General features: G+C 43.4%; 2 protein-coding genes across 5 annotated transcripts in view; one reads left to right on the forward strand and one right to left on the reverse strand.

The window, feature by feature from the left end:
• The window catches only part of hdac6 (histone deacetylase 6), a 19,447-nt gene extending 13,281 nt beyond the window's left edge, over positions 1–6,166 (reverse strand). The window contains exons 1-2 of the mRNA XM_078288048.1: positions 6,136–6,166; positions 3,972–4,081 (exon numbers count right to left, since the gene is read on the reverse strand). Coding sequence (XP_078144174.1) covers positions 3,972–4,058 — 87 coding nt within the window. The 5' untranslated portion in view covers positions 4,059–4,081; positions 6,136–6,166. The remainder of the gene's footprint in view (positions 1–3,971; positions 4,082–6,135) is intronic.
• A 4,463-nt stretch (positions 6,167–10,629) lies between these two features.
• LOC139927255 (protein NLRC3-like) lies at positions 10,630–24,830 on the forward strand. Of its 4 annotated transcripts, XM_078288406.1 has the most exons (12): positions 10,630–10,646; positions 11,686–11,751; positions 12,790–12,892; positions 13,005–13,118; positions 13,389–13,502; positions 14,685–16,640; positions 17,917–18,090; positions 19,218–19,391; positions 21,392–21,565; positions 22,780–22,953; positions 23,711–23,757; positions 24,001–24,830. In XM_078288406.1, the coding sequence occupies exons 3-12, from the start codon at positions 12,804–12,806 to the stop codon at positions 24,531–24,533; spliced, it is 3,549 nt and encodes a 1,182-aa protein (XP_078144532.1). In that variant the 5' UTR covers positions 10,630–10,646; positions 11,686–11,751; positions 12,790–12,803; the 3' UTR covers positions 24,534–24,830. The 4 variants fall into 4 exon arrangements, with proteins under 4 accessions (XP_078144532.1, XP_078144531.1, XP_078144533.1 ...); XM_078288405.1 differs by lacking the exon at positions 10,630–10,646 and having other exon boundaries at positions 11,635–11,751; XM_078288407.1 differs by lacking the exons at positions 10,630–10,646; positions 17,917–18,090 and having other exon boundaries at positions 11,635–11,751; positions 24,001–24,829.
• The last annotated feature ends 356 nt before the right edge of the window (positions 24,831–25,186 follow it).

The raw sequence follows: 25,186 nt of genomic DNA on the forward strand, positions 1-25,186 counted from the left end.
AGCAGCTGCTGTCCAGTCTGACGTCCAGCAGGAGGATCAGAGCTAATTACAGTTAATTACCGTTAACTTGTGTTAATTAGAGTTAATTAAATGGCCTCGTTATCCTGCTCACCTCCTCGCTCTGTCAGTGAAATGCTGTTCAGCTGCTGCTCTGACAGACATGTTCGCCTCTTCAGTGCCTGGTTTGGTTTTAACCTGAAGCTTCACCACAGGAACCAGTCACACCAGTCTGTTACCATGACAACCTGGACAAAGTCCAGTGATGAGTCAGCTATGAAAAACTCCTGACCTGAAAATGATGACAAAACATCTGACAGGCAGGCGGTTATTAGTTCGACTGATTTGGTTTTTTGGACTGAAGCTGCTGCTCTTCTGTATATTCAATATATTTGAATTTGATCATTTTCATGCCCAAACATGTAAATCTAATATTCAGTGTTTCCATCAAAATGTTGTTTTTGTCAGGGTGGAGAAGAGCATCATGGGACACTAAAAGTCTCCACTGCCCCGGCCCGCCTGCCACGTCAGAACAGACAAGTGGCATTGAAGTTATTTCACAATATTACCATATTGATAGTCTCATATCATGATATCCATATTATACCATATATCAGCTCTACACCCCCAAAATCTTTCCTGTTTTTCTCCACTGTCAGCTACACATCACCAGCAGAACCAGCAGAACCAGCAGAACCAGCAGAACCAGCAGAACCAGCAGCAGCTCCGTGTTCCACCTGCAGAACAGTCCGAGTCTGGTTCTGTCAGTCTGAGCAGGATCCGCTCCTCTGGTTCTGTATTCCAACTCACAACATCCAAGACTCGATATGAGACTCAGATCAGAACTGTGCTTCAGCTTCAGCTCTTCAGACAGGCAGTAAACACATGATTACAGATGTAAACAATGTGTCTGTAAATATAATTAGACAACAGGTAGTTCCGACCAAGCAATCTGATTGGTCAACGTGATCAAATCAGCATGACAGCACACCTGGCCGCGCTCATCACTAAAAATATTACTCCGCCATATATTATTATCATGGGCGTAGGAAGCATTGAAAATGTGGGTGGGACAATCTAACGGGGTCTGGGCGTCCTCCCCCAGAACATTTGTAACAGAGTAGATGTCATTTCCTGTATTCTGGTGCCTTTTAACAAGCGGTTTGATACTTTTCTCTGGCTATACTAGCATGAGAACAATTCTGGGTACATTTTGTAATTTCATCCAGAGGAAGTGGTTCGCCCCAGATCACATATTTGAAGATATTAAAAAGCTAAAAGTACAGAAATTGATTCGATGACTAATTCAGAGCCATCTTTAATAATAACCACTCATTGTTTATTTAAACTTGAGGATCTCTTTATGCTTGCATGCAATTGCAATTTCTGTTAAATGAATTTCTTTAATGTTATCAAATCAATGAGTAAAGTGGAGAGGACAACTGTAGTCAAAGTGCCCCTCTGCATTCTCCAATAAACTACATTCATCTTCAAATCATTTCTACTAATATGAAGAATCACCAGGACCTGAGGCCATGAGCCAGCCAGGCTTTTATTTGTCAAAACGGGGAGCGCCTGGCCATTACAAGGGACAACTAGAACTATATTGTTGGTTCCATCTCAGAGACAACGATAAAACATTTTCAACCAATCAAACTAAAGTTCTACAAAGAAGGGATGGAGAGTTCAGTAGTTCCCTGCAGTGATGCTGCTGAGGAACTGATGACAGAAGTCCAGAGGAACAAAGACCATCGCCTCGAAAAATGTTGAACAGAAACGTGACGAACCGGTCGGGATGGGAACAGCTCTTGGGATTAGCGGTAAGGCTGTTTACTGACCTGGAAGCTCGTTAAATCGCTACCTTTTGCTAGCATGATGCTAAGAAAATAGCATAATCTCTTGGCCAACCTGACCGCAAATGCGCTATTATCGCTATTATGTTTTCAATATGACCGGGAGGTAAAAACGTGTCTCCAGCATCCTGTTGAACCCGTTCAGCCACGGTGACGTTCAGGTGTTTCTCTCAACACGGCTACAGGAGACTTTACTCTCTGATCCACAGTAGATGTGTTCAGAGTCTCCTGCTGGTAAAGAAATGAACAGCTTCACTTGGTGACCATTAGTACCGTTAGCTCTCATATAAACAAAGCACAATAATGTCATGAAAGCGCCATAAAAGAGCATTATTATCTGCCATCTCCTGTCTCTTTTGCGGCAATGCATGAACCCAAATTCTGATTCGAATCCGGCCCGCGGTCATTTGCTGCCTGTCCTCCCCTCTCTCTCTCCCATACCTTCCTGTCTCTCTCTCACACTATCTCTCTGTCAATAAAGCATAAAATGCCAAAAATAAAATCTTAAAAAAAAAAAAGTAATCATGCTCCATTTTTTCTCTGAATATTCGTTGCCGATATCGTTGCAGTGTGAACGCTTGACAGCATATCGTTATAGTTTATAGTTATCTTTATAGTTGTCGCTCTAAGTGTGAACGGGCCTTAACTCAGCTACCTGGCATCCGGCATCAATGACTAGCTAACGTTAGCGGCGCGCTCGTGTGTGTGTGTGTGTGTGTGTGTGCGTGCGTGCTATGTGAGAATCTGCCTGGGTGCAAGGTAGCAGTGAAAACGTGGTTTGGAGTTTCATTGATTTGGGCATTCTCTCAATAAGTGGAATGGATTTGATACTGAAGCGCTGACACAGCGCTCTGAAAAGAGCCGAGTGGACAGACCGATGCACTGATTTTCGACACGGTAAAAACATGGTGAAAGTGGGGGGGTCTAAACTAATCATTTTAAAAAGTATAATATACTTTACTCATATAATAGCTGCGACGCCCATGATTATTATACAATATATTTAAATATAACTCTGTTCAGCCTTGATGTTACTAGACGCAGTAGCTAAATCTGTCCATGGAAAAAATCTTTTTTTCAGCACATATCTTAGTTACAACAAGATTGAGCTAGCAAGGCAGTTTTGTGTTTATATGTGTGGTATTTATTCAGTTTGGGAAATCCCACGATCTCCAGAAAGCATTAGCTCAGGTTGGCTGGCTGACTCAGCAGGGATGTGAAGTCGTCTCTGTTGCTAGGTGGTTGCTAAGGCTCGGCCTACTTGCTGGAGTAGTAAACTAGGTTTCATTACATAGGAGTCTACTGACGTGACTGATTGTTTTCCAGTTATTAGTCAGACCCCATGTATTTCCAGGGAAATGGAGATAACACCAGCAAAAAGTTTTTTATTTTGAGAGCGAATTGCCCCACAATATGAATACATTTTGATTATATCTATTATTTTGTTGGTAACCGCTGTATAATCGCAATATTACACTCGAGGGTGAGCTTTACCGTCATTATTGGCACGACAGTGATGCGGTCAGGAGCACCTGACCCTCTCGTGTAATATTGCTTAAATAAATCAGCAGCAAAGACGTCCATCTTTGTTTCTGTCATTTCCCCCAGAAGATTCAGTTTAAGACCAGGGGGCGACCGATATGGATTTTCAGGGCCGATACCGATATTAATTATTAGTAATCAAGGAGACCGATAACCGATATTTGGGGCTGATATACATTTGCAGTAAAAATTAAATGCCTTTAAACATGCAGTTAATTTAATACTAGAAAACTTTATATTTAGAAAAATAAAGTGCAGGGAGCTCCGAGCAGCATTTCTTGTAAACTGAACAGAACTGAACTGAACTCCCTATTTATTTTATCGGCAATCATATCAGACAAAATAATGATTCCGATAATTGGAAAAATGATGAATATCGGCTGTGATCAGCGGCCCGGCCGGTAGGTAGACCCGTGTTTCAGACTCAGATGGTCCGGGACCCTCAGATGGTCCGGGACCCTCAGATGGTCCGGGACCCTCAGATGGTCCGGGACCCTCAGGCCCTGCGGAGCTGGTCTGTCCGGACAGACGGAAACTTCCAGTCTGTAAACAGAAAGTGAAACTGCTGAGCGGACGAACCTGCGGCGAGCCGTCGGGGGTTTTGGAGAGACGAGGAGATCTTCTGACCTTCAGTCCAGATCCTGGAGGATCCGCTCCAGACTGCATGATGTTCCTCTGTCTGATCCAACCTGAAACATAGCAGGTCGACTCAGTACTGGTAGTAGTACTGGTCCTGCATACTGCTAAACTATATATATATACAGTATATCTGTTGTAGGAGCTATTTCATTAGTTTGATTATTTTATTATTATTATTTGTTATTTTTGCATTTTTTTGTATTTTATTTTTGTAGACACTAGGGGCGCTAAGCACCAGACCGAGCACTTGTTGGGTGAATGGCAGGATTAAGGATAAAGGTATCAGGTGATGAACCAGGAAGGGACAAGGTTTTTTACCAGAGCAAGAGAGAGGCGGCATGATGAACACATGTATGTTTGCTTTTGAACTGGAAAAATAAAATCAACCTAAACGTGGATCTTGCCTGGACAATGGACTTCTTAAACTGCCTGAGTACAACCCAACTGAAATGTGCATCAGTGGCCTTTTGTCGTAAGTTTTATTTTGAAGAAAATCCTTTTGACAAGTAGCCAGTACACCTGTAACCCATCTGTAGTGATGTGAGCAGCAGAGTCACAGCTGCACAACTATTATTAAAATAATACAATTTCTTACAATTACAATCTTATTGAATTATTAAGTAATAATTTTGCAGGACTGGCCTGGATGAAAGTGGAGCAAACCTTCCTGGATAAATAATGGTAAAATAAAATAATAATAATAATAATAATAATGTGTTGTTGTTGTTTCCTATAACACACAGCAGACTGAGGCCAATATTCAGCAGAGCAACAGAATAATTCTGAGAGGAAGACGAAGAGGAGAGAGGAGGAGAGAAAGGAAGAGGAAGAGGAGAGAGGAGGAGAGAAAGGAAGGGGAAGAGGAGAGAGGAGAGAAAGGAGGAGAGAGGAGGAGAGAAAGGAAGAGGAAGAGGAGAGGAGGAAAGAAAGGAGGAGGAGGAGGAGAGAAAGGAAGAGGAAGAGGAGAGAGGAGGAGAGAAAGGAAGGGGAAGAGGAGAGAGGAGAGAAAGGAGGAGGAGAGAGGAGGAGAGAAAGGAAGAGGAAGAGGAGAGAGGAGGAAAGAAAGGAGGAGGAGGAGAGAAAGGAAGAGCAAGAGGAGAGAGGAGGAGAGAAAGGAAGAGGAAGAGGAGAGAGGAGGAGAGAAAGGAAGAGGAAGAGGAGAGAGGAGGAAAGAAAGGAGGAGGAGAGAAAGGAAGAGGAAGAGGAGAGAGGAGGAAAGAAAGGAGGAAGAGGAGAGAGGAGGAGAGAAAGGAGGAGGAGGAGGAGAGAGGAGAGAAAGGAAGAGGAAGAGGAGAGAGGAGGAGAGAAAGGAAGAGGAGAGAGGAGGAGAGAAAGGAAGAGGAAGAGGAGAGAGGAGGAGAGAAAGGAAGAGGAGGAGGAGAGAGGAGAGAAAGGAAGAGGAAGAGGAGAGAGGAGGAGAAAGGAAGAGGAGAGAGGAGGAGAGAAAGGAAGAGGAGAGAGGAGGAGAGAAAGGAAGAGGAAGAGGAGAGAGGAGGAGAGAAAGGAAGAGGAAGAGGAGAGAGGAGGAGAGAAAGGAAGAGGAAGAGGAGAGAGGAGGAGAGAAAGGAAGAGGAAGAGGAAGAGGAGGAGGAGGAAGAGTGTTTTGCAGCAGTGTGTGCTGTCTGACAGAAACACACTGAACAGAATATAACATGTGGATGGACCGGGTCTCTGACACACTGAACAGAATATAACATGTGGATGGACCGGGTCTCTGACACACTGAACAGAATATAACATGTGGATGGACCGGGTCTCTGACACACTGAACAGAATATAACATGTGGATGGACCGGGTCTCTGACGGTCTGTTTCTGTTTCAGTGTGCAGCCGCTGCCCGGCTAACCTGTTAGCCTGCTAGCTGCTAGCTAACTCTCCCTCAGACTGAGCTGAAACAGCCGCTACAAACTTAAACCTTCCGCAGACAGACAGACAGACAGGAGGCAGACAGACAGGAGGCAGACAGCAGACAGAAAGACAGACAGACAGAAAGACAGACAGACAGACAGAAAGACAGACAGACAGGAAGACAGACAGACAGACAGGCCGTCAGCAGTCTGTCAGCAGGCAGAAATAAAACATAACAAACTGTAGATTCACTTACAGCTGGTTTCAGGAAGCCTGCTGAGCGCGAACTGACAAACACAACCGTCGCAGTGAAAACACGTCATCACGAAGGGGTTAGTGTCGGGGGCGCAGCCCGATGACGTCACATTGTCTCCTTATTGAGGTTAACTGTTTGGGGTAAACAACTAGAAAAGTCATATTATACTAATAATAATAACAATATAACAGTGATAACTGGAAAAGAACTGGTAGCTGTTTGCTTCAAAGGTTGATGCTTGAAAGGTTAACAATGACAACAACAATATGATGATAATAATAATAAGAAGAAGTAATTTTACTTTGTGACAGTTTTGAAAAGTGCTGTAGGAATAAAGTGATAATAATAATAATAATAATAATAATAATAATAATAATAATAATCATTTTCTCCACAGAGACTAAAAGAGGCTTAAAGAGAAGAAACAAATCCGACATTAGGAAAATGTTTTAATAGACGATAAAAGGCTGAAACATCAGTTTGGCTACAACAAGATTAACAGACTGAGACACAACAGCATGATAAAAAAATAAAAATATGGTAAAAAAAACAACATCATTATAAAGCCAATACTGTGATACAAAACAATAGTATGATTTAAAAAAACAATATTGTGATAAAAACCAACAGTGCCATAAAAAGGTAACGGATAACAGATTTACTGCTGTTCCACAAAAACCATGTAGCTGCAAATTTAGTGTTTTTCTGCTTTCTATCTTGAATATAAAGTCTCTGAAACCTGTTTACACCTGGTGAAACCTGGTGAAACCTGTTTACACCTGGTGAAACCTGTTTACACCTGGTGAAACCTGTTTAAACCCGTTTACACCTGGTGAAACCTGTTTACACCTGGTGAAACCTGTTTAAAACCCGTTTACACCTGGTGAAACCTGTTTAAACCCGTTTACACCTGGTGAAACCTGTTTACACCTGGTGAAACCGGGTTTAAACCTGGTGAAACCTGTTTAAACCCGTTTACACCTGGTGAAACCTGTTTACACCTGGTGAAACCTGTTTAAACCCGTTTACACCTGGTGAAACCTGTTTACACCTGGTGAAACCGGGTTTAAACCCTGGTGAAACCTGTTTAAACCTGTTTACACCTGGTGAAACCTGTTTAAACCCGTTTACACCTGGTGAAACCTGTTTACACCTGGTGAAACCTGTTTAAACCCGTTTACACCTGGTGAAACCTGTTTAAACCTGTTTACACCTAGTGAAACCTGTTTACACCTGGTGAAACCGGGTTTAAACCTGGTGAAACCTGTTTAAACCTGGTGAAACCTGTTCATACCTGTTTACACCTGGTGAAACCTGTTCAAACCTGTTTACACCTGGTGAAACCTGTTTAAACCTGTTTACACCTGGTGAACCCTGTTTAAACCTGTTTACACCTGGTGAAACCTGTTTAAACCTGTTTACACCTGGTGAAACCTGTTTAAACCTGTTTACACCTGGTGAAACCTGTTTATACCTGGTGAAACCTGTTTACACCTGGTGAAACCTGTGTAAACCTGTTTACACCTGGTGAGACCTGTTTACACCTGGTGAAACCTGTTTAAACCTGTTTACACCTGGTGAGACCTGTTTACACCTGGTGAAACCTGTTTAAACCTGTTTACACCTGGTGAGACCTGTTTACACCTGGTGAAACCTGTTTAAACCTGTTTACACCTGGTGAGACCTGTTTAAACCTGTTTACACCTGGTGAAACCTGTTTAAACCTGTTTACACCTGGTGAGACCTGTTTACACCTGGTGAAACCTGTTTAAACCTGTTTACACCTGGTGAGACCTGTTTACACCTGGTGAAACCTGTTCAAACCTGTTTACACCCGGTGAAACCTGTTTAAACCTGTTTACACCTGGTGAGACCTGTTTACACCCGGTGAAACCTGTTTAAACCTGTTTACACCTGGTGAAACCTCTTATAGCCCATTTAGTCACACCTGTTAAAACTGGTTTTAACCTGTTAAAACCTGTTCAGACCTGGTAAAACCGGTTTAAACCGGTCTAAAACCTGGTAAAACTTTCTGTTCACTTCTTCATTCCTGGAAAAGGTTTTGCAGCTCTGTGGTTTCCTCTGACAGAACTGACGTGGAAAAAGCCGCTGGACGGACGGGACGACGGTTTCCATGGCAACTCCAGTCTGACTACAGTTCAACTACACCGTAATACATCAACACACATTTAACTACAGCGACACCGGAGGCTGCAGGGCCGAGGAGAGAGAGACCGCGGTGTCTGTCTCTCCACCTGTCTGTCTGTCTCTCTCCTGTCTATCTGTCCTTGGCAGAGAGAGAGAGAGAGAGAGAGAGACAGAGAGGGAGAGAGAGAGAGACAGAGAGGGAGAGAGAGAGAGAGAGGGAGAGAGAGAGAGAGACGGCGAGAGAGAGAGAGGCAGACAGAAAGGGTTAGCCATGTCAGCTAGCTCATTCATTTCAATTGGAAATGTGAACAAAATGTAAAAAACAAAAGCTAAAACTGATGAATTTTACAGACAGACAGACAGACAGACAGACGGGCAGACAGACAGACAGACAGAGAGACGGGCAGACAGACAGACGGGCAGACAGACAGACAGACAGAGAGACGGGCAGACAGACAGACAGACAGACAGACAGACAGGCAGACCAGCCTGCTGCAGGATGGAGTCTGTACAGGTGTGTGAGGGGCAGGTGAAGGCTCTCAGGTGGAGCAGCCTGCTGCAGGATGGCAGTAATGGATGTTCTGTGTGTGTGTGTGTGTGTGTGTGTGTGTGTGGGGGGGGGGGGGGGGGGGGGGGGGGGGGGGGAGTTGTTTTTAACCTTTTGATTTTAATATGGAAGAGCTGTTAGTTATTGTTGTTAAAGTAGGCTGTGTTTTTTTGAGTGGGTGGGTTTCTCTTTTTCTTTTTGTTTGAATCTTTGATGTTTTGGTGTTGTTGCTTGTAAACAAAATGCTGCGTATCCTGATTTAGGATCCGTTCTGTTTTGTACGCTGAAGAGGTCAATAATGTAGTTTTTGATATTCAAATTCTCTTTCTCTCTCTCTCTCTATCTGTCTCTCTCTTCCTCTTCCTCTCTCTCTGCCCCTCCTCCCTCCCCCTCTCTCTCCCTCTCTCTATCTCTCTATCTGTCTCTTTCTTCCTCTTCCTCTCTCTCTGCCTCCTCCTCTCTCCTCTCTATCTGTCTCTCTCTTCCTCTTCCTCTCTCTCTGCCCCTCCTCCCTCCCCCTCTCTCTCCCTCTCTCTATCTCTCTATCTGTCTCTCTTTCTCTTCCTCTCTCTCTGCCCCTCCTCCCTCTCCCTCTCTATCTGTCTCTCTCTTCCTCTTCCTCTCTCTCTGCCCCTCCTCCCTCCCCCTCTCTCTCCCTCTCTCTCTCTCTCTATCTGTCTCTTTCTTCCTCTTCCTCTCTCTCTGCCCCTCCTCCCTCTCCCTCTCTATCTGTCTCTCTCTTCCTCTTCCTCTCTCTCTGCCCCTCCTCCCTCTCCCTCTCTCTCTCTATCTGTCTCTCTCTCTCTTCCTCCCTCCCTCCTCTCTCTCTCTCTCTCTATCTGTCTCTCTCTTCCTCTTCCTCTCTCTCTGCCCCTCCTCCCTCCCCCTCTCTCTCCCTCTCTCTATCTCTCTATCTGTCTCTTTCTTCCTCTTCCTCTCTCTCTGCCCCTCCTCCCTCTCCCTCTCTATCTGTCTCTTTCTTCCTCTTCCTCTCTCTCTGCCCCTCCTCCCTCTCCCTCTCTATCTGTCTCTCTCTTCCTCTTCCTCTCTCTCTGCCCCTCCTCCCTCCCCCTCTCTCTCCCTCTCTCTCTCTCTCTATCTGTCTCTTTCTTCCTCTTCCTCTCTCTCTGCCCCTCCTCCCTCTCCCTCTCTATCTGTCTCTCTCTTCCTCTTCCTCTCTCTCTGCCCCTCCTCCCTCTCCCTCTCTCTCTCTATCTGTCTCTCTCTCTCTTCCTCCCTCCCTCCTCTCTCTCTCTCTCTCTATCTGTCTCTCTCTTCCTCTTCCTCTCTCTCTGCCCCTCCTCCCTCCCCCTCTCTCTCCCTCTCTCTATCTCTCTATCTGTCTCTTTCTTCCTCTTCCTCTCTCTCTGCCCCTCCTCCCTCTCCCTCTCTATCTGTCTCTCTCTTCCTCTTCCTCTCTCTCTGCCCCTCCTCCCTCTCCCTCTCTCTCTCTATCTGTCTCTCTCTCTCTTCCTCCCTCCCTCCTCTCTCTCTCTCTCTCTATCTGTCTCTCTCTTCCTCTTCCTCTCTCTCTGCCCCTCCTCCCTCCCCCTCTCTCTCCCTCTCTCTATCTCTCTATCTGTCTCTCTCTTCCTCTTCCTCTCTCTCTGCCCCTCCTCCCTCTCCCTCTCTCTCTCTATCTGTCTCTCTCTCTCTTCCTCCCTCCCTCCTCTCTCTCTCTCTCTCTATCTGTCTCTCTCTTCCTCTTCCTCTCTCTCTGCCCCTCCTCCCTCCCTCCCTCCCTCCCTCCCTCTCTCTCTCTCTTAGTTTCACTTTCACTTCTCATCGTGTCACAGATGATTTTCTCCACCAAAAGGTATTGTAATCATCAGTTTCCATGACAGTTTCCAGTGTATTTTCCTTTCCTGCCTCTCTCAGCAGATCTTGTATGTGACTGTTACCGCCTGCCGTTAGCTTATTTACACTAGAAGAGGAAATCTACAACTCAGCCGTTAAAGGTTTGTCTGTGTGAAAACCGGATGTTTAGCTTCAAAACACAACTCGACGCTCTTCTAACGGGTTTCCAACATGTTAGTGTTAGTGTGTTCATGTTCAAATCTAAATCTACTAAAAGTAGAAGTAGTTAGTAATTAGTTGTGTTGCTTTCTGCCTGCAGGTTTGAGGGAAAAAGCTTCAGTTCCCTTTGACTCTCACTAGCAGCCAGCGATGCTAACAGGAGGCTTTCTGACCATTTCTTAACAAAAACACCAGTTAAAATAAGCTTTATCACACTAGTTCAGTATTAATGATGTTGTGGAAACGATCTTTTCATGTCTTATATTTACTTATTTAACCAGGCTGCTTTCACTGACTTGCTGCTTCAAGGCAGACCGGGCCAAGGAAGACAAATATGAAAGATAAAACAATACAGACGTTAAAATACAAGAAATGTCACAGAAAATAAAGTGCAAAGTAAAACAATGTCATCAAAAGACAGTAAAATCAGAAGAGTTTAACTTCCTGTCACGTGCTCCACCTCGGCAGGAAACGTTTCATTTTGTGTGACGTCAGACAGATTTTAGATCGACTCTCATTCTCGCTGTCATTGAATTTTAAAGCGATATAAATTTCTCCTCCTCCATCATTACATCTGTGTGTGCTGCTCTGCTGTTTAGTTGACTGTAGATGATGTGGTTAATGTCTCCATCTAGTGGACACACAGTAGAACTACATCACCTGATCTGTGGTCTGTGCCTCAGACCTGGTTTCTGGCCTCAGGTTAGACCGGTTTGGTGTCAGACTGATGTTTCTAGACTTTGATAGTGAAGTTATGAGGAAGTGACAGCAGCCTCAGATCAAACGAACACAGACACCCAGAACTGACGAAGGAGAATAAGCAGCGTCTTCTCTGTCAGTGTTTCCTCTACAGATGAAGGCAGAACGTCTCTGGATGTGAATTCACCAGGCAAACATCTTCCAAGGTAACATTACTGTTTGATGAATACAGCAGCTGACATTGTATGATGTGACTGTACAGTCGACTGTTGTAAGACAAGCTGCTAAAGTCTTTCAAATCACCTGCTGCTTGCAGATGGCGTTCATAGTGCCATAATATCCAACATTTGTTCCCTTTGTGGCCATAAAGAACATTTTGTTTTATTTGTGACTTTTAGTGGAAGCCTGATAAACTCTAGTTAGGTTGTAATCTCAATTCACTGCACTGGTGAAATATGCAGGAAGTGTCAGAACTAGTGTGAAAGCTCAGACACATGTTGTGTTTCTGTTGATACGCTGTGTACAAAACACTACAACCTCCACAAAACTGAGGTTCACTCCCTTTCACACTAAAACCTCTTGAACCTTTAAAGTCTCAGTCGTCCCCAAGGCTGAAAAATCCTCCTGTCTGTATAAACCTGCTCAGTTCATCTGTTGGAGAGAGCAGGTCTTCCTGCTGTTTTCTACATTCATACATTCAGCTGATGGTTCAATACACAATACTGGGTTCACTGTTTCATATTGTCCCGATAAAATCTGAGTCAGTAAGTAAGTAATCTGAGTCTGATCTCAGTCAAATCTGAATGAAGACAATTACAACTGACAAAATCCATTTTAGTAAAAAAAACAGTAAAGTATTGATCTGCACAACCAGGGAAAGGTCTGACTATAAAAGTAGTATAAAGAGAAACAACTCAGAGCTGTAAAACTATATTTAAGACTCAATCACAACATTTAACAGATACCAGACTGGAGTTTTTTATTGTGACGTGTGCAGCGTGTTGCTTGTGTTTCTGTTAGCCAAGGCTCTCTTAATACTTCAAACACTCTTTGTCTTGTCAGTATTTGTCTTTTTGACGTTTTCTTCATTAACTGGATTCATTTTGTTGAATCCAACACTCAGTGTGTATTTGTCATTTTACAGTCAGGAATGGTCCCAACAGCAGAAGTGATATATCCTGTAATGAAACCTTGTTGTAATGGATCAGTCCAGCTAACAGCATGTTGGGTGTGTTTGTGTAAAGGTGTTCGCTCTACTATGAGTCAGTCTGAGGAGAGAGAGGAGGGGCTCCCTCCCTCTAAAACCACTCTGTCTGGGGAACATGACAGCCGGACCAAAGCTAAGAGGTAAGATGAGGATCTCTAACTGTCCATGACTGTTCTCCATCTCAGAGCTCAGCAGTGAAATCATTACAGCATCATTATTCAGAGTAAAAGCTCTGTCTCTGTTGTGTTGAAGCCCAGTCCAGCAGGAGAGACCAGACTCCCCTGAACCCAGCTGTGTGTCCATGAAGAGCGACCAGTCTATGGGTCAACCTATTTGTTTTAAAAGACAACGTCCTTCTGAAACAACGTAGGTCAACATGTTACTATATAATGTTAGCTTTAACAAAGCATTATAAAGAACAAATCCCCTCTGAAGAGAGTAAGATATTAACAATAATATGTAACATTGCTCTTGTTTTTTAACCTTTTTCATGTAGAGAAAGTTTGTCAGCTACAATAGCAGCTGTTGAGGAAGAGGAGAACGTTTCTCATTCACTCTCCTCACAGATTTTCTATCAAAATCCTGCTTCACTTCAGGTTCAAACTGCCCTTCTTTTGTCAATCCTGTTTCTATCAGGATCCAGCAGGAGAGACCAGACTCCCCTGAACCCAGCTGTGTGTCCATGAAGAGTGACCGGTCTATTAATAGCCTTATTGACTTCAAAGATGGACAGCACTCTGCTGAGCAAAGGTAAGAATTTAAAACAGATGAGTTTGTTGTTATCCATCTCTCCTGAGAAGAGGCATCAAGTCATGAGATATAGAATTGGTCCGGTCCTTCATACTCTGTTGGTTTAGTTTCCTCTTTCAAAACATCACATCCAGTAATCAGAGCTGGCTTTCCTGATGTACAGTATGTAACGATGCATCTTGAAAACTCACAACACTTCAAGACGGTCCTTGAAATTTGTACGTTTCCCAAAGGAAGTCATGATGACAAATTTTCAAGATCTCCTTGAAGACCAACTTCAAGAATCATAAAGCATCACAGGTGGATTCAAGGAATCATCAATTTTCTGAGCTGAAAGCATAACAAGTCGATTGAAGAAACCTTAATTTTAAAACAGATATAGTTTATATCCTCCAACAGTTCACTTTATCTTGTCACCTGTAGACTCTGAATGTATACTGTATACTTCTGTATATTATTTGTAATGCTGCCATTTCAGTAGAGCTGCGACTGACAGGCTGGTGTGTGATATCGACCCAGCTGAACATTATAGTTTCACCTGTTGAGGGAAAATATTTACTGAATTTGCAGGCTCATAAACTACAGTTTGTGTTGCTGGCCTGTTGCCTGGGATTTGGTCAGAACAAAATAACAGACTGCATATTAATGCAGACTAAAGGATATGTTCGAATTTGGTGTGGCCTAATAATAAATACATTGGTAAAAGATTGGTAGCATTATTTATGAATTCATTTATATATTTTGACAGTAAGGTTTGGGGCAAAAGGAAATGCCTCTAATGTTTTGATGTTGTGGAGCGCAGAGTTTAGGTTGGACAGTCTGTCTGCTGTAGGATCTCACCTTCACCGCTCCTGCAAAGAGACACTTGAAGTCTCACGACTAGATGAACGACACAGTTCGTGTGCTGCTGGAGTTGAGAGTTTTTTCAGGAAAGCTTCGTGAAATGAACGAATGTCTTGAAGAATGACTTGAAGATATACTTAGTGCTACGACCTGCTGTGGGAAAGACTCTCCAGAGAAACATTTACAGTGGAGTTCACCTTGTGTTTCTGCCAGGATTCATCAACACCTTTAACAACCTGTGTGTGTGTGTGTGTGTGTGTGTGTGTGTGTGTGTGTGTGTGTGTGTGTGTGTGTGTGTGTTGATATCTGGAGACCTAATTCTTAATGTTTTCTCCACAGAGTTCAGCAGCAAAGGAAAGAGGTTCCCAGTGGTCAGTCTGCCCAGGAGCATCAAACAGACCTGGACTCCATATTTATGGTGTCTAAATGTACAACAACAACAAATTCAGAAACTCTTGCTCCCATCTGCCAACGTGAACTGAAATCTCATCTGAAGGAGAAGTTTCAGTGTTTGTTTGAGGGGATTGCTAAAGCAGGAAACCCAACACTTCTGAATCAGATCTACACAGAGATTTACATCACAGAGGGAGGGAGTGGAGAGGTCAATGATGAACATGAGGTCAGACAGATTGAAGCAGCATCCAGGAAACCAGCGAGACCAGAAACAACAATCAAATGTGAAGACATCTTTAAACCCTTACCTGGAAGAGAGAAACCAACCAGAACATTGATGACAAAGGGAGTGGCTGGCATTGGGAAAACAGTCTTAACACAGAAGTTCACTCTGGACTGGGCTGAAGACAAAGCCAACCAGGATGTACAGTTCACATTTCTGTTCACTTTCCGAGAGCTGAATCTGCTGAAAGGGAAAAAGTACAGCTTGGTGGAACTTCTTCATCTCTTCTTTACTGAGACCAAAGAAGCAGGAATCTGCAGGTTTGACAAGTTCCAGGTTGTGTTCATCTTTGACGGTCTGGATGAGTGTCGACTTCCTCTAGACTTCCAGAACAACGAGATCCTGACTGATGTTACAGAGTCGACCTCAGTGGACGTGCTGCTGACAAACCTCATCAAGGGGAAACTGCTTCCCTCTGCTCGCCTCTGGATAACCACACGACCTGCAGCGGCCAATCAGATCCCTCCTGAGTGCGTTGACATGGTGACAGAGGTGAGAGGCTTCACTGACCCACAGAAGGAGGAGTACTTCAGGAAGAGATTCAGAGATGAGGAGCAGGCCAGCAGAATCATCTCCCACATCAAGACTTCACGAAGCCTCCACATCATGTGCCACATCCCAGTCTTCTGCTGGATCTCTGCTACAGTTCTGGACCATGTGTTGAAAACCAGAGAGAGAGGAGACCTGCCCAAGACCCTGACTGAGATGTACATCCACTTCCTGGTGGTTCAGTCCAAACGGGGGAACGTCAAGTATCATGGGAGAGCTGAGACAGATCCACTCTGGACTACAGAGAGCAGGGAGATGATTCTCTCTCTGGGAAAACTGGCTTTTGAGCAGCTGGAGAAAGGCAACCTGATCTTCTATGAAGCCGACCTGACAGAGTGTGGCATTGATATCAGAGCAGCCTCAGTGTACTCAGGAGTGTTCACACAGATCTTTAAAGAGGAGCGAGGGCTGTACCAGGTCCAGGACAAGGTCTTCTGCTTTGTCCATCTGAGCATTCAGGAGTTTCTGGCTGCTGTCTACATGTTCCACTGTCACACAAACAGGGATGAGAAGGTACTGAAGACATTCCTGAGAGAAGACTGGGGTAGATCTGATCTGGACATATTCCTGGAAGAAGACTGGGGTAGATCTGAAGACAGTGAACAATCCCTGGATGTCTTCCTGAAGAGAGCCATGGACAAATCCCTGGACAGTAAAAATGGCCACCTGGACCTCTTTGTCCGCTTCCTTCATGGCCTCTCACTGGAGTCCAGCCAGAGACTCTTAGGAGGCCTGCTGGGTCAGACAGAGAGCAGACCAGAAAGCATCCAGACAGCCATCAGCAACCTGAAGGAGATGAACACTGAAGATATCTCTCCTGACAGAAGCATCAACATCTTCCACTGTTTGGTGGAGATGAACGACCAGTCAGTACATCAGGAGATCCAACAGTTCCTGAAGTCAGACACCAGATCAGAGAAGGAACTCTCTGAGATCCACTGCTCAGCTCTGGCCTACATGCTGCAGATGTCAGAGGAGGTTCTGGATGTGTTGGACCTGGAGGCCTACAACACATCAGAGGAGGGACGATGGAGACTGATCCCAGCTGTGAGGAACTGCAGGAAGGCTCGGTTAGTCCTGATGTGAATACCAACAGTATAGAACAGTGTAGAGCGACCTTCATACCTGACACCATCAGAATTACAATAAAGATCTATAGTTCCTCAAACATACACACTATTAACTGTTGTTCTACATAGCAGTGGTACAGTGTCGGGCGTAACACGTTACAAAGTAATGTGTCACTGTAATCACATTACTTTTTCCTGTAACAGAGTAAAGTCTATACTGTTCCAGGTTCAGTTTCACATTCCAGTTACTGATCTAACAGATCGGTTGTTTCCTGAGTTTCAGTCTTTAGTCTAGTTCAACTCTTTATTGGTGTAATATCTATGAAAGATTCCCCTCGTCTTCTCCTGCCTTCAGCTCATGTCAGAAATATCAGAATCACAGAGAGCGACATGAACGAGCCGACAAAGTGGGAAATACGACTCGGAAAGTTGGAATTTAATGCTGTAGGCTCAAAACCTTAAAAGTAACTAAACCCCGACCAAATCTGTGGTGAAGCCGACTCTAATGGTGTCAGGCTGTTTTACTGAGTTGTTTTACCAGAAGTTGAACTGAAATCTCTATCATTTTTCATTCTTTTTTTAAACACTTTTTACAGAAATGCTTTCATATAATTGCATTTATGTATTCTTTTCTGTTTGGTTTCTGACTATATTATACATTAACCACTTTTGGAAAATTTCAAATTCTATGATGCAAATTATTGTCATTATTATCATCATTCTTATTATTATTATTAGTAGTAGTAGTAGTAGTATGCTGTATAAGTTTTGATTGGTATGTTAGTCTCAGCTGCTTTGATAATCATTTTACATGAAATCTGTAAACAGACTTTCTGGCTGTGAACTCTCAGAGACCTCAGCTCTGAAGTCCTGGTCTCAGCTCTGAAGTCCTGGTCTCAGCTCTGAAGTCCTGGTCTCAGATCTGAAGTCCTGGTCTCAGCTCTGAAGTCCTGGTCTCAGTTCTGAAGTCCTGGTCTCAGCTCTGAAGTCCTGGTCTCAGCTCTGAAGTCCTGGTCTCAGATCTGAAGTCCTGGTCTCAGCTCTGAAGTCCTGGTCTCAGCTCTGAAGTCCTGGTCTCAGTTCTGAAGTCCTGGTCTCAGATCTGAAGTCCTGGTCTCAGCTCTGAAGTCCTGGTCTCAGATCTGAAGTCCTGGTCTCAGCTCTGAAGCCCTGGTCTCAGATCTGAAGTCCTGGTCTCAGATCTGAAGTCCTGGTCTCAGCTCTGAAGTCCTGGTCTCAGATCTGAAGTCCAACTCCTCCTTTATTCTTTATTCAGATTGAGTGGCTGCAGCTTGTCAGAGACTCACTATGAAGTCCTGGTCTCAGCTCTGAAGTCCAACCCCTCCCATCTGAGAGAGCTGGACCTGAGTAACAACGACCTGCAGGATTCAGGACTGAAGCTGCTCTCTGCTGGACTGGAGAGTCCACACTGCAGACTGGAGACTCTCAGGTCAGACATCATATTTAATAATGTGCTGATATGAATATTATATGAATATTGTAATTTGAGGACGTCTGTATAGAGTCGATCCATCTGAAATCAGACAGGATCTGGTTTTAGAGGCTTAGATCTCAAATTCTCCTCATGTTGTTTTCTTTTGTATTCAAATGAATAACGATGAACTCTGTTGATGATATTCTCCGTAGTTTTAAAGATACAGGAGTCCAAATGGCTCCAAAATGGCCTCCATCTATTGGGGGCAAAACTTTGATGTGAGAGTGTTGGAGGCAATAAAGGAATTAAAGATCAGACTTTTATTGTGGTAATTACCCAGAACGTATAGAGACATAATCACCCAGGTATTGATCCAACTATGGATACACAATGTATTAAAGATATTTTCTTTTGTGTATCTTCAGGGATAAAAAGTCACATGTGTCCATATTAGTACACTCTGGTATCTTTCACTTTTTTTAATGCATATTTTGATGTAAAATGCACTTCGGACACCAGAGGCGTTGCACTTTGTAGGTGTTTCCACAGACTTAAAGGGATGTGAACTCTGGTAGCACCTTGGGTTGTGTCGCTTCCTTGACTTGATAAAACCCCCAAATCTGTGATTCACTCTCATCTGTTGCTCCGGTAGAGACGATTGGAGGGTTCGGGTTAAGTTAGGGTGAAGTTAGGGTCAAGTTAGGGTCAAGTTAGGGTTAAGTTAGGGTCCAGTTAGGGTTAAGTTAGGGTTAAGTTCTTGGTGGCTGCCCCATCCAACTCAAATTCTGCTTTTTATCACAATTATTTCCAGAGAAACTGCCATCTGAATATATTGTCCCAATAAAAAGTGGATTCTGGACCTTAACTAAACCTTTATTTATTTGAAACTACTTGGCATTCAGGGCCCAAACTGCAGATTTATTCATCTGGTCGGTTACAGAATGTGTTCAAGGAAAATGGACCAATCCTGAGACAGAGGTGTGACAGCCGGTCTGGTTTCAGATGGAAAGACTCTATAAGGCCGACATGATGCTGATCCACACTGACAACATGCTGAAGTCCACTGGATTATGAAACACTGGATTGTTGAAAGCTTTCAGGAATATTTTATTTTATAGCTACTTGCTTTATTCTTTATTCAGATTGAGGGGCTGCAGCTTGTCAGAGACTCACTGTGAAGTCCTGGTCTCAGCTCTGAAGTCCAACCCCTCCCATCTGAGAGAGCTGGACCTGAGTAACAACGACCTGCAGGATTCAGGACTGAAGCTGCTCTCTGCTGGACTGGAGAGTCCACACTGCAGACTGGAGACTCTCAGGTCAGACATCATATTTAATAATGTGCTGATATGAATATTATATGAATATTGTAATTTGAGGACGTCTGTATAGAGTCGATCCATCTGAAATCAGACAGGATCTGGTTTTAGAGGCTTAGATCTCAAATTCTCCTCATGTTGTTTTCTTTGCCTGAAGAAAAGTTGGATGTCTGTCCTGCTCTCTGTCCTTCTACAGAGTTTCCTCTGACACACTGATCCACATCCACACCTTCCACTCCACATTCACTGAACCACTCTACCCTGGGTTTAGGTTCTGGTCTGGGTCTGGTTCCTCAGTGTCTCTTGTCAGATAGAGGAGGGAGAGAGAAACACTCACACTGCTGACCAAGCACAGCTGCTGAAATGATGGTTACAGGATCACACACACACACACACACACACACACACACACACACACACAAGAAACTCTCTGCTCTGTGGCGTTCAGGAACCTGCAGTAACACAGGATTCTGCAGTTCTTTTGGTCCAAGTGGATTCAGGTCTTCCTTCAGTCAGCTTCTCTCTCCAGTAAGAAGTTACTAAGCAACAGGCGCTAAAAACTGCCATTGAGACACACACACACACACACACACACACACACACACACACACACACACACACACACACAAATTTTAAGAGCCATATCAATTCAGAAGCTTTATGTCAAATCAAGACATAGAAAAGCTTATCCATGCTTTTATATACAGCAGTTAGTTCAGGTCGAGCAATTTGATTGGACAAGAGGCATTCCATGAGTGCTGATGTACAGTATAACAGCACTCCCTCTCGTGTCATATTGCTTAAATAACTAGTAGATTAGACTACTGTAACCGCAGCTTCTCTGGTCTGCCAAAAAATATTATTAAAATAATATTAAGCGGCTACAACTTATTCAAAATGCTGCCGCTAGAATTCTGACTAAAACCAAAAAATCTGAACACATGACTCCAATTCTCAGGTCCCTGCACCGGCTCCCAGTTAAGCAAAGAATTGATTGTAAAATATTACTGCTTGTCTACAAATCACTCAATGGCCTAGGACCAAAATACATTTCCGACCTGCTCGCAGCCCATGAGCCCTCCAGAACACTCAGGCCAGCTGGGTCCGGACTATTAACCGTTCCAAGAGTCAGAACAAAACCTGGTGAGGCAGCATTCACTTACTATGCTGCATACACTGGAACAGACTTCCAGATGATCTCAGACATGCTCCGGCTGATTCCACTTTTATAGGCTTAAAACTTTTATGTTTTCCATTGCCTATAATTAAACTCTTAGCACTTTAACTCCCAATGTGTCTAAATATGTGTGTGCAGGTTTATGTATTTATCTGTATAGACAGAACTTTGATTTTTATACTGTAACACGCTTACTGATTTTATAATGTTGCTCTTGCTCTAACTTTTAACTTTCAGTGTTCAGAAACTGTTTTCTTACTTTTAATTCTCTTTTATTTTTTTTTATCTTATTCATCTCTGTTTTTATCTTTATATTTCGCTTTTAATCATGTAAAGCACTTTGAGTTGCCTTCTGAAGCCTTCCTGAGGGCCTGAGGTGCAGATTCACTATCATCTTTAAAACTCTTTGTAAAACACACTTTTATTGACTTGCTTTTGTGTCATTGTGTGTAATCTTTCTTGTCTCTCCTCACTTCTTCATCTTGTTTCTCGTGTTTATATTTTATATTATTATTTAAATCTACTTGTTTTTAAAGTGTTTCCTAATTTCTATCCACTTTATTTTCTTTTTTATGGCTCGTTGTGCAGCTGCTTTAGACCAGGCCTCATCAATACAGTCTGTCAGTAGAAATAACACAATAATGACATTAAATATAAGGGTCAGTTAGCCTCATCAATACAGTCTGTCAGTAGAAATAACACAATAATGACATTAAATATAAGGGTCAGTTAGCCTCATCAATACAGTCTGTCAGTAGAAATAACACAATAATGACATTAAATATAACAGAGTAACATCTCCACATGTCTTCTTGTCCTTCAGGCTGAGTGTCTGTCAGCTGTCAGAGAGAAGCTGTGAAGCTCTGGCCTCAGGTCTCAGCTCCCAGTCCTCTAGTCTGAGAGAGCTGGACCTGAGTAACAACGACCTGCAGGATTCAGGACTGAAGCTGCTCTCTGCTGGACTGGAGAGTCCACACTGTAGACTGGAGACTCTCAGGTCAGGATCACTGTTACTGTTCAACAGACCGTTTAAATTCTGCTTTACATGCACATTAATGTCAGAGAAAATACCTGAACTGTCATTTTCCTGCTGATGTGGTTTTTGAAAGCAGCTGAGAAACCAACATTCAGCTCTACTTTCTCTCCTCTGAGAGAATATTTCATTATTTCTCTCCTCACCGCCTCTGTTGGTGAAACCTGAAGTAAAGGACTTGTCAGATTCTGTCAAACTGAGTCCAGAACTGAAATGAAAACACAAACCTGATCCTGGGGTCAGCTGTTAATATTGGAGACAGTTTTTGTATTATAATAACTGATTTCAGAGCAGTTTATTCATGAGAAAATCCAACATGTTTTTAAACAAAGAGTTTCCACTGAGAGCTACGATCTGTTTTTCAGAAAACCTGTTCAAAAGCTGCAAAAGCTCAAAATAAACAATAAATAACAAACTATTAGTGCTGGGTGATGAAGCTGAAAATGTTATTACAATAAAAATGTTCATATCAGGCGATGTTGAGTTTTATCACAATATGTAAAATCACTATTTCTGTCGAATTTAAAGGGTCAATTTTGCTCCTGAATAAAAGTTGAATAGATCAGTCAACTTTCATTTAAAACACTTCTTTACTGCCAGAATAAAACTAAAATAATAATAATGATAAAAAGCAGGAGTGAAATGGTTTCTCAGTCTTATTTTCAACACTATAACCTCATATAATATTTAAATAAGAATAATGAAACAAAGCAGTGAAGTAAAAATCTGAACTACAAACTGGTCCGGCTGCATCTGGTCTTGGTCAGTAGATTATATTCTGCTTTTCAAATCAATAAGTCCATGTTGAAACTAAGTGGAATATTGATTTAACTGAAGCTACGTAAAACTCTACAGTGAAGGAAGTGATGAAATGTTGAATCCATCAATCTTCATGACTAAAACTAGGAAAACATGAGATGACCTGTCTAAATAAAGGTTTAATAATAATAATAATAATAATAATAACAAGGTCCAGGTTGAAAATAACCAGAGAGAAACTCTGCTGTGATCAATATTATTGAAAATGATCAAGCTGCTTTTATTTTGAAATCGAGGAAAATTTAACTTAGATAATTATCAATATTGTTTTATCATCCAGAACTACAAACTATACATCACTGTGTGTGTGTGTGTGTGTGTGTGTGTGTGTGTGTGTGTGTGTGTGTGTGTGTGTGCAGGCTGTCAGGCTGTCTGCTCACAGAGGAAGGCTGTGCTTCTCTGGCCTCAGCTCTGAGCTCCAACCCCTCCCATCTGAGAGAGCTGGACCTGAGCTACAATCATCCAGGAGCCTCAGGAGTGAAGCTGGTCTCTGCTGGACTGGAGGATCCACACCGGAGACCGGACTCTCTCAGGTACGGAGAGGCGGCGTCCGCTAGAAGGCCGAGAGTCGCGCACGCTAAATACGGCCGTCGCTCCTCGTCGGAGCTTCGTCCCGTTCGGTTCGCACGCGGTTCGGTTATTAAGGAGAGCGAAGCTTTCTACGACCGAACTCGCTACCCGAAACATTCAGGTGTCGATACCGAACCCGAGAGCGGATCCGGTCGGTCCGAGTAGCGCGAACCGGAACCGGACCGGACGGCCGCTCGTTACGTGACGTCGGGCTCGACGCTCGTTACGTTACGTAACTTTATCATCGTTCATTTGAAAGAGACGGAGGGAAGAGTTGAGACATTCTCACACTTTCTATCAGTCTGTTTCCTCAACACTGCAGTCGCTCCACCAGTTCTGTGTCTTGAGGCCGAACGTTGCGTCTCTTTAAAGTATCGAGTTCCTGAGGTGGAAGAAGAGAAACCACGCCGCTGTCGGTGGAGGTTTATTCAAATCTGATGGATAAACTGACGCCTCTGGTTACTGGTGTTACTGGTGTCCAGTAGACCGAAGACACAGGCGATGGGAGCCGCCATATTGGTCTGCAGTAAACGTTACTATGGTTACGGACATTATTTACAGGAGTGGAGTGACTCCTGTTGTTTATTGTTTAATGTTGAATGGAGGATATGAGTGACGGCGTCTGGAAAATCACTCATATGGAAGGTTATGAAGGTCATTTGTTCATTATCAAAGAGATTATGCTGTCTGACTTTATTTACCCCCCCCCCTCCCCCCCAGTGTGGACCATGATGCAGTGCGGTGGTTGAAACCAGGTCTGAGGAAGTGTAAGTGTGTATTTAGTTTGATTCATGAAAACAAAGCAGCACATTCAGTTTCTATTTAAATAGAGAACTCATGTGTGACATCTATTCATTCAAATCCTACTCTGAAAAAAGATGGCTGACAAAATGTGTCATCATGAAACTGAAGAAATGAACAGTCAATCTGTTAATAAATCAACAGATAATAAAACAACAGGTGTGTTAGATGAGAAGCTGCTGCTGTATTGAGTCTTGTTCTCTCATCAGATGCCTGTGAACTCACTCTGGACCCAAACACAGCACACAGAAACCTCTTCCTGTCTGAAGACAACAGAAAGGTGACAGAGGAGAGAGAGGAGCAGCCATATCCTGATCACCCAGAGAGATTTGACTGTCTTCAGCTGCTGTGTAGAAATGGTCTGACTGGTCGCTGTTACTGGGAGGTCGAGAGGGAAGGAGAGGTTTATATAGGAGTGACTTACAGAGGAATCAGTAGGAGAGGAGGGGGTGAAGACTGCAGGATTGGAGGGAATGAAAAGTCCTGGAGTCTGTTCTGCTCTGATAACAGTTACTCTGTCTGTCACAATAACAGAACAACAGCCATACCTCCCCCCTCCTCCTCTAACAGAGTAGCAGTGTATCTGGACTGGTCTGCTGGCTCTCTGTCCTTCTACACAGTTTCCTCTGACTCACTGATCCACATCCACACCTTCCACTCCACATTCACTGAACCACTCTATCCTGGGTTTGGGTTCTGGTCCTGGTCTGGGTCTGGTTTCTCAGTGTCTCTTGTCAGATAGAGGAGGGAGAGAGAAACACTCACACTGCTGACCAAAGACAGCTGCTGAGATGATAGTTCACTCTGTACAGGATCACACACACACACACACACACACACACACACACACACACATACATACGCACACACCCATACGTGCCATATGCTGTTTGTGCCTTTATGCTTGTTAGTTAGACCTATAGTTATAGTTGTATAATAGTTGTTGATTAACTGCAGTGTTATTGATTATTGATTGATATTGCTAAAGTTAAATAAACTCTGTTATACTTTTAAAGAGAAGTTGTCTGTGGTTCCTTGTGCATATGTGTTGTAATAACGGCTGGTTGTGAGGGCCTGTGTACGAATTCACCTTCACTGTTCACTCATAACTGTACAGTGGAACTGAAACACTCATCTGGGGTGAACAGCCATTCTGAGACTGTATTGAAGGTTCGGTTATTGGTCCCTGATTCCAGGGTGGTGCCCCGTTAATATTGACTCCCGTCAATAATTTTATGAATATAAATAATTTCACGATTATTAATTATTAATTGCTAATAACCAAACCTGCCCCTATCAAAGCCCAACACCCCTGTCCCGGGTCCACGGTGCGGTCCGTGTTTGACGAGCTCTCGCGAGCTCAGTTTTTAAGATAGAGCGGAGCGTAACGTAGCT

This window comes from Centroberyx gerrardi, chromosome 14 (assembly GCF_048128805.1).
Source record: "Centroberyx gerrardi isolate f3 chromosome 14, fCenGer3.hap1.cur.20231027, whole genome shotgun sequence".
NCBI classification, from domain to species: Eukaryota; Metazoa; Chordata; class Actinopteri; order Beryciformes; family Berycidae; genus Centroberyx; species Centroberyx gerrardi.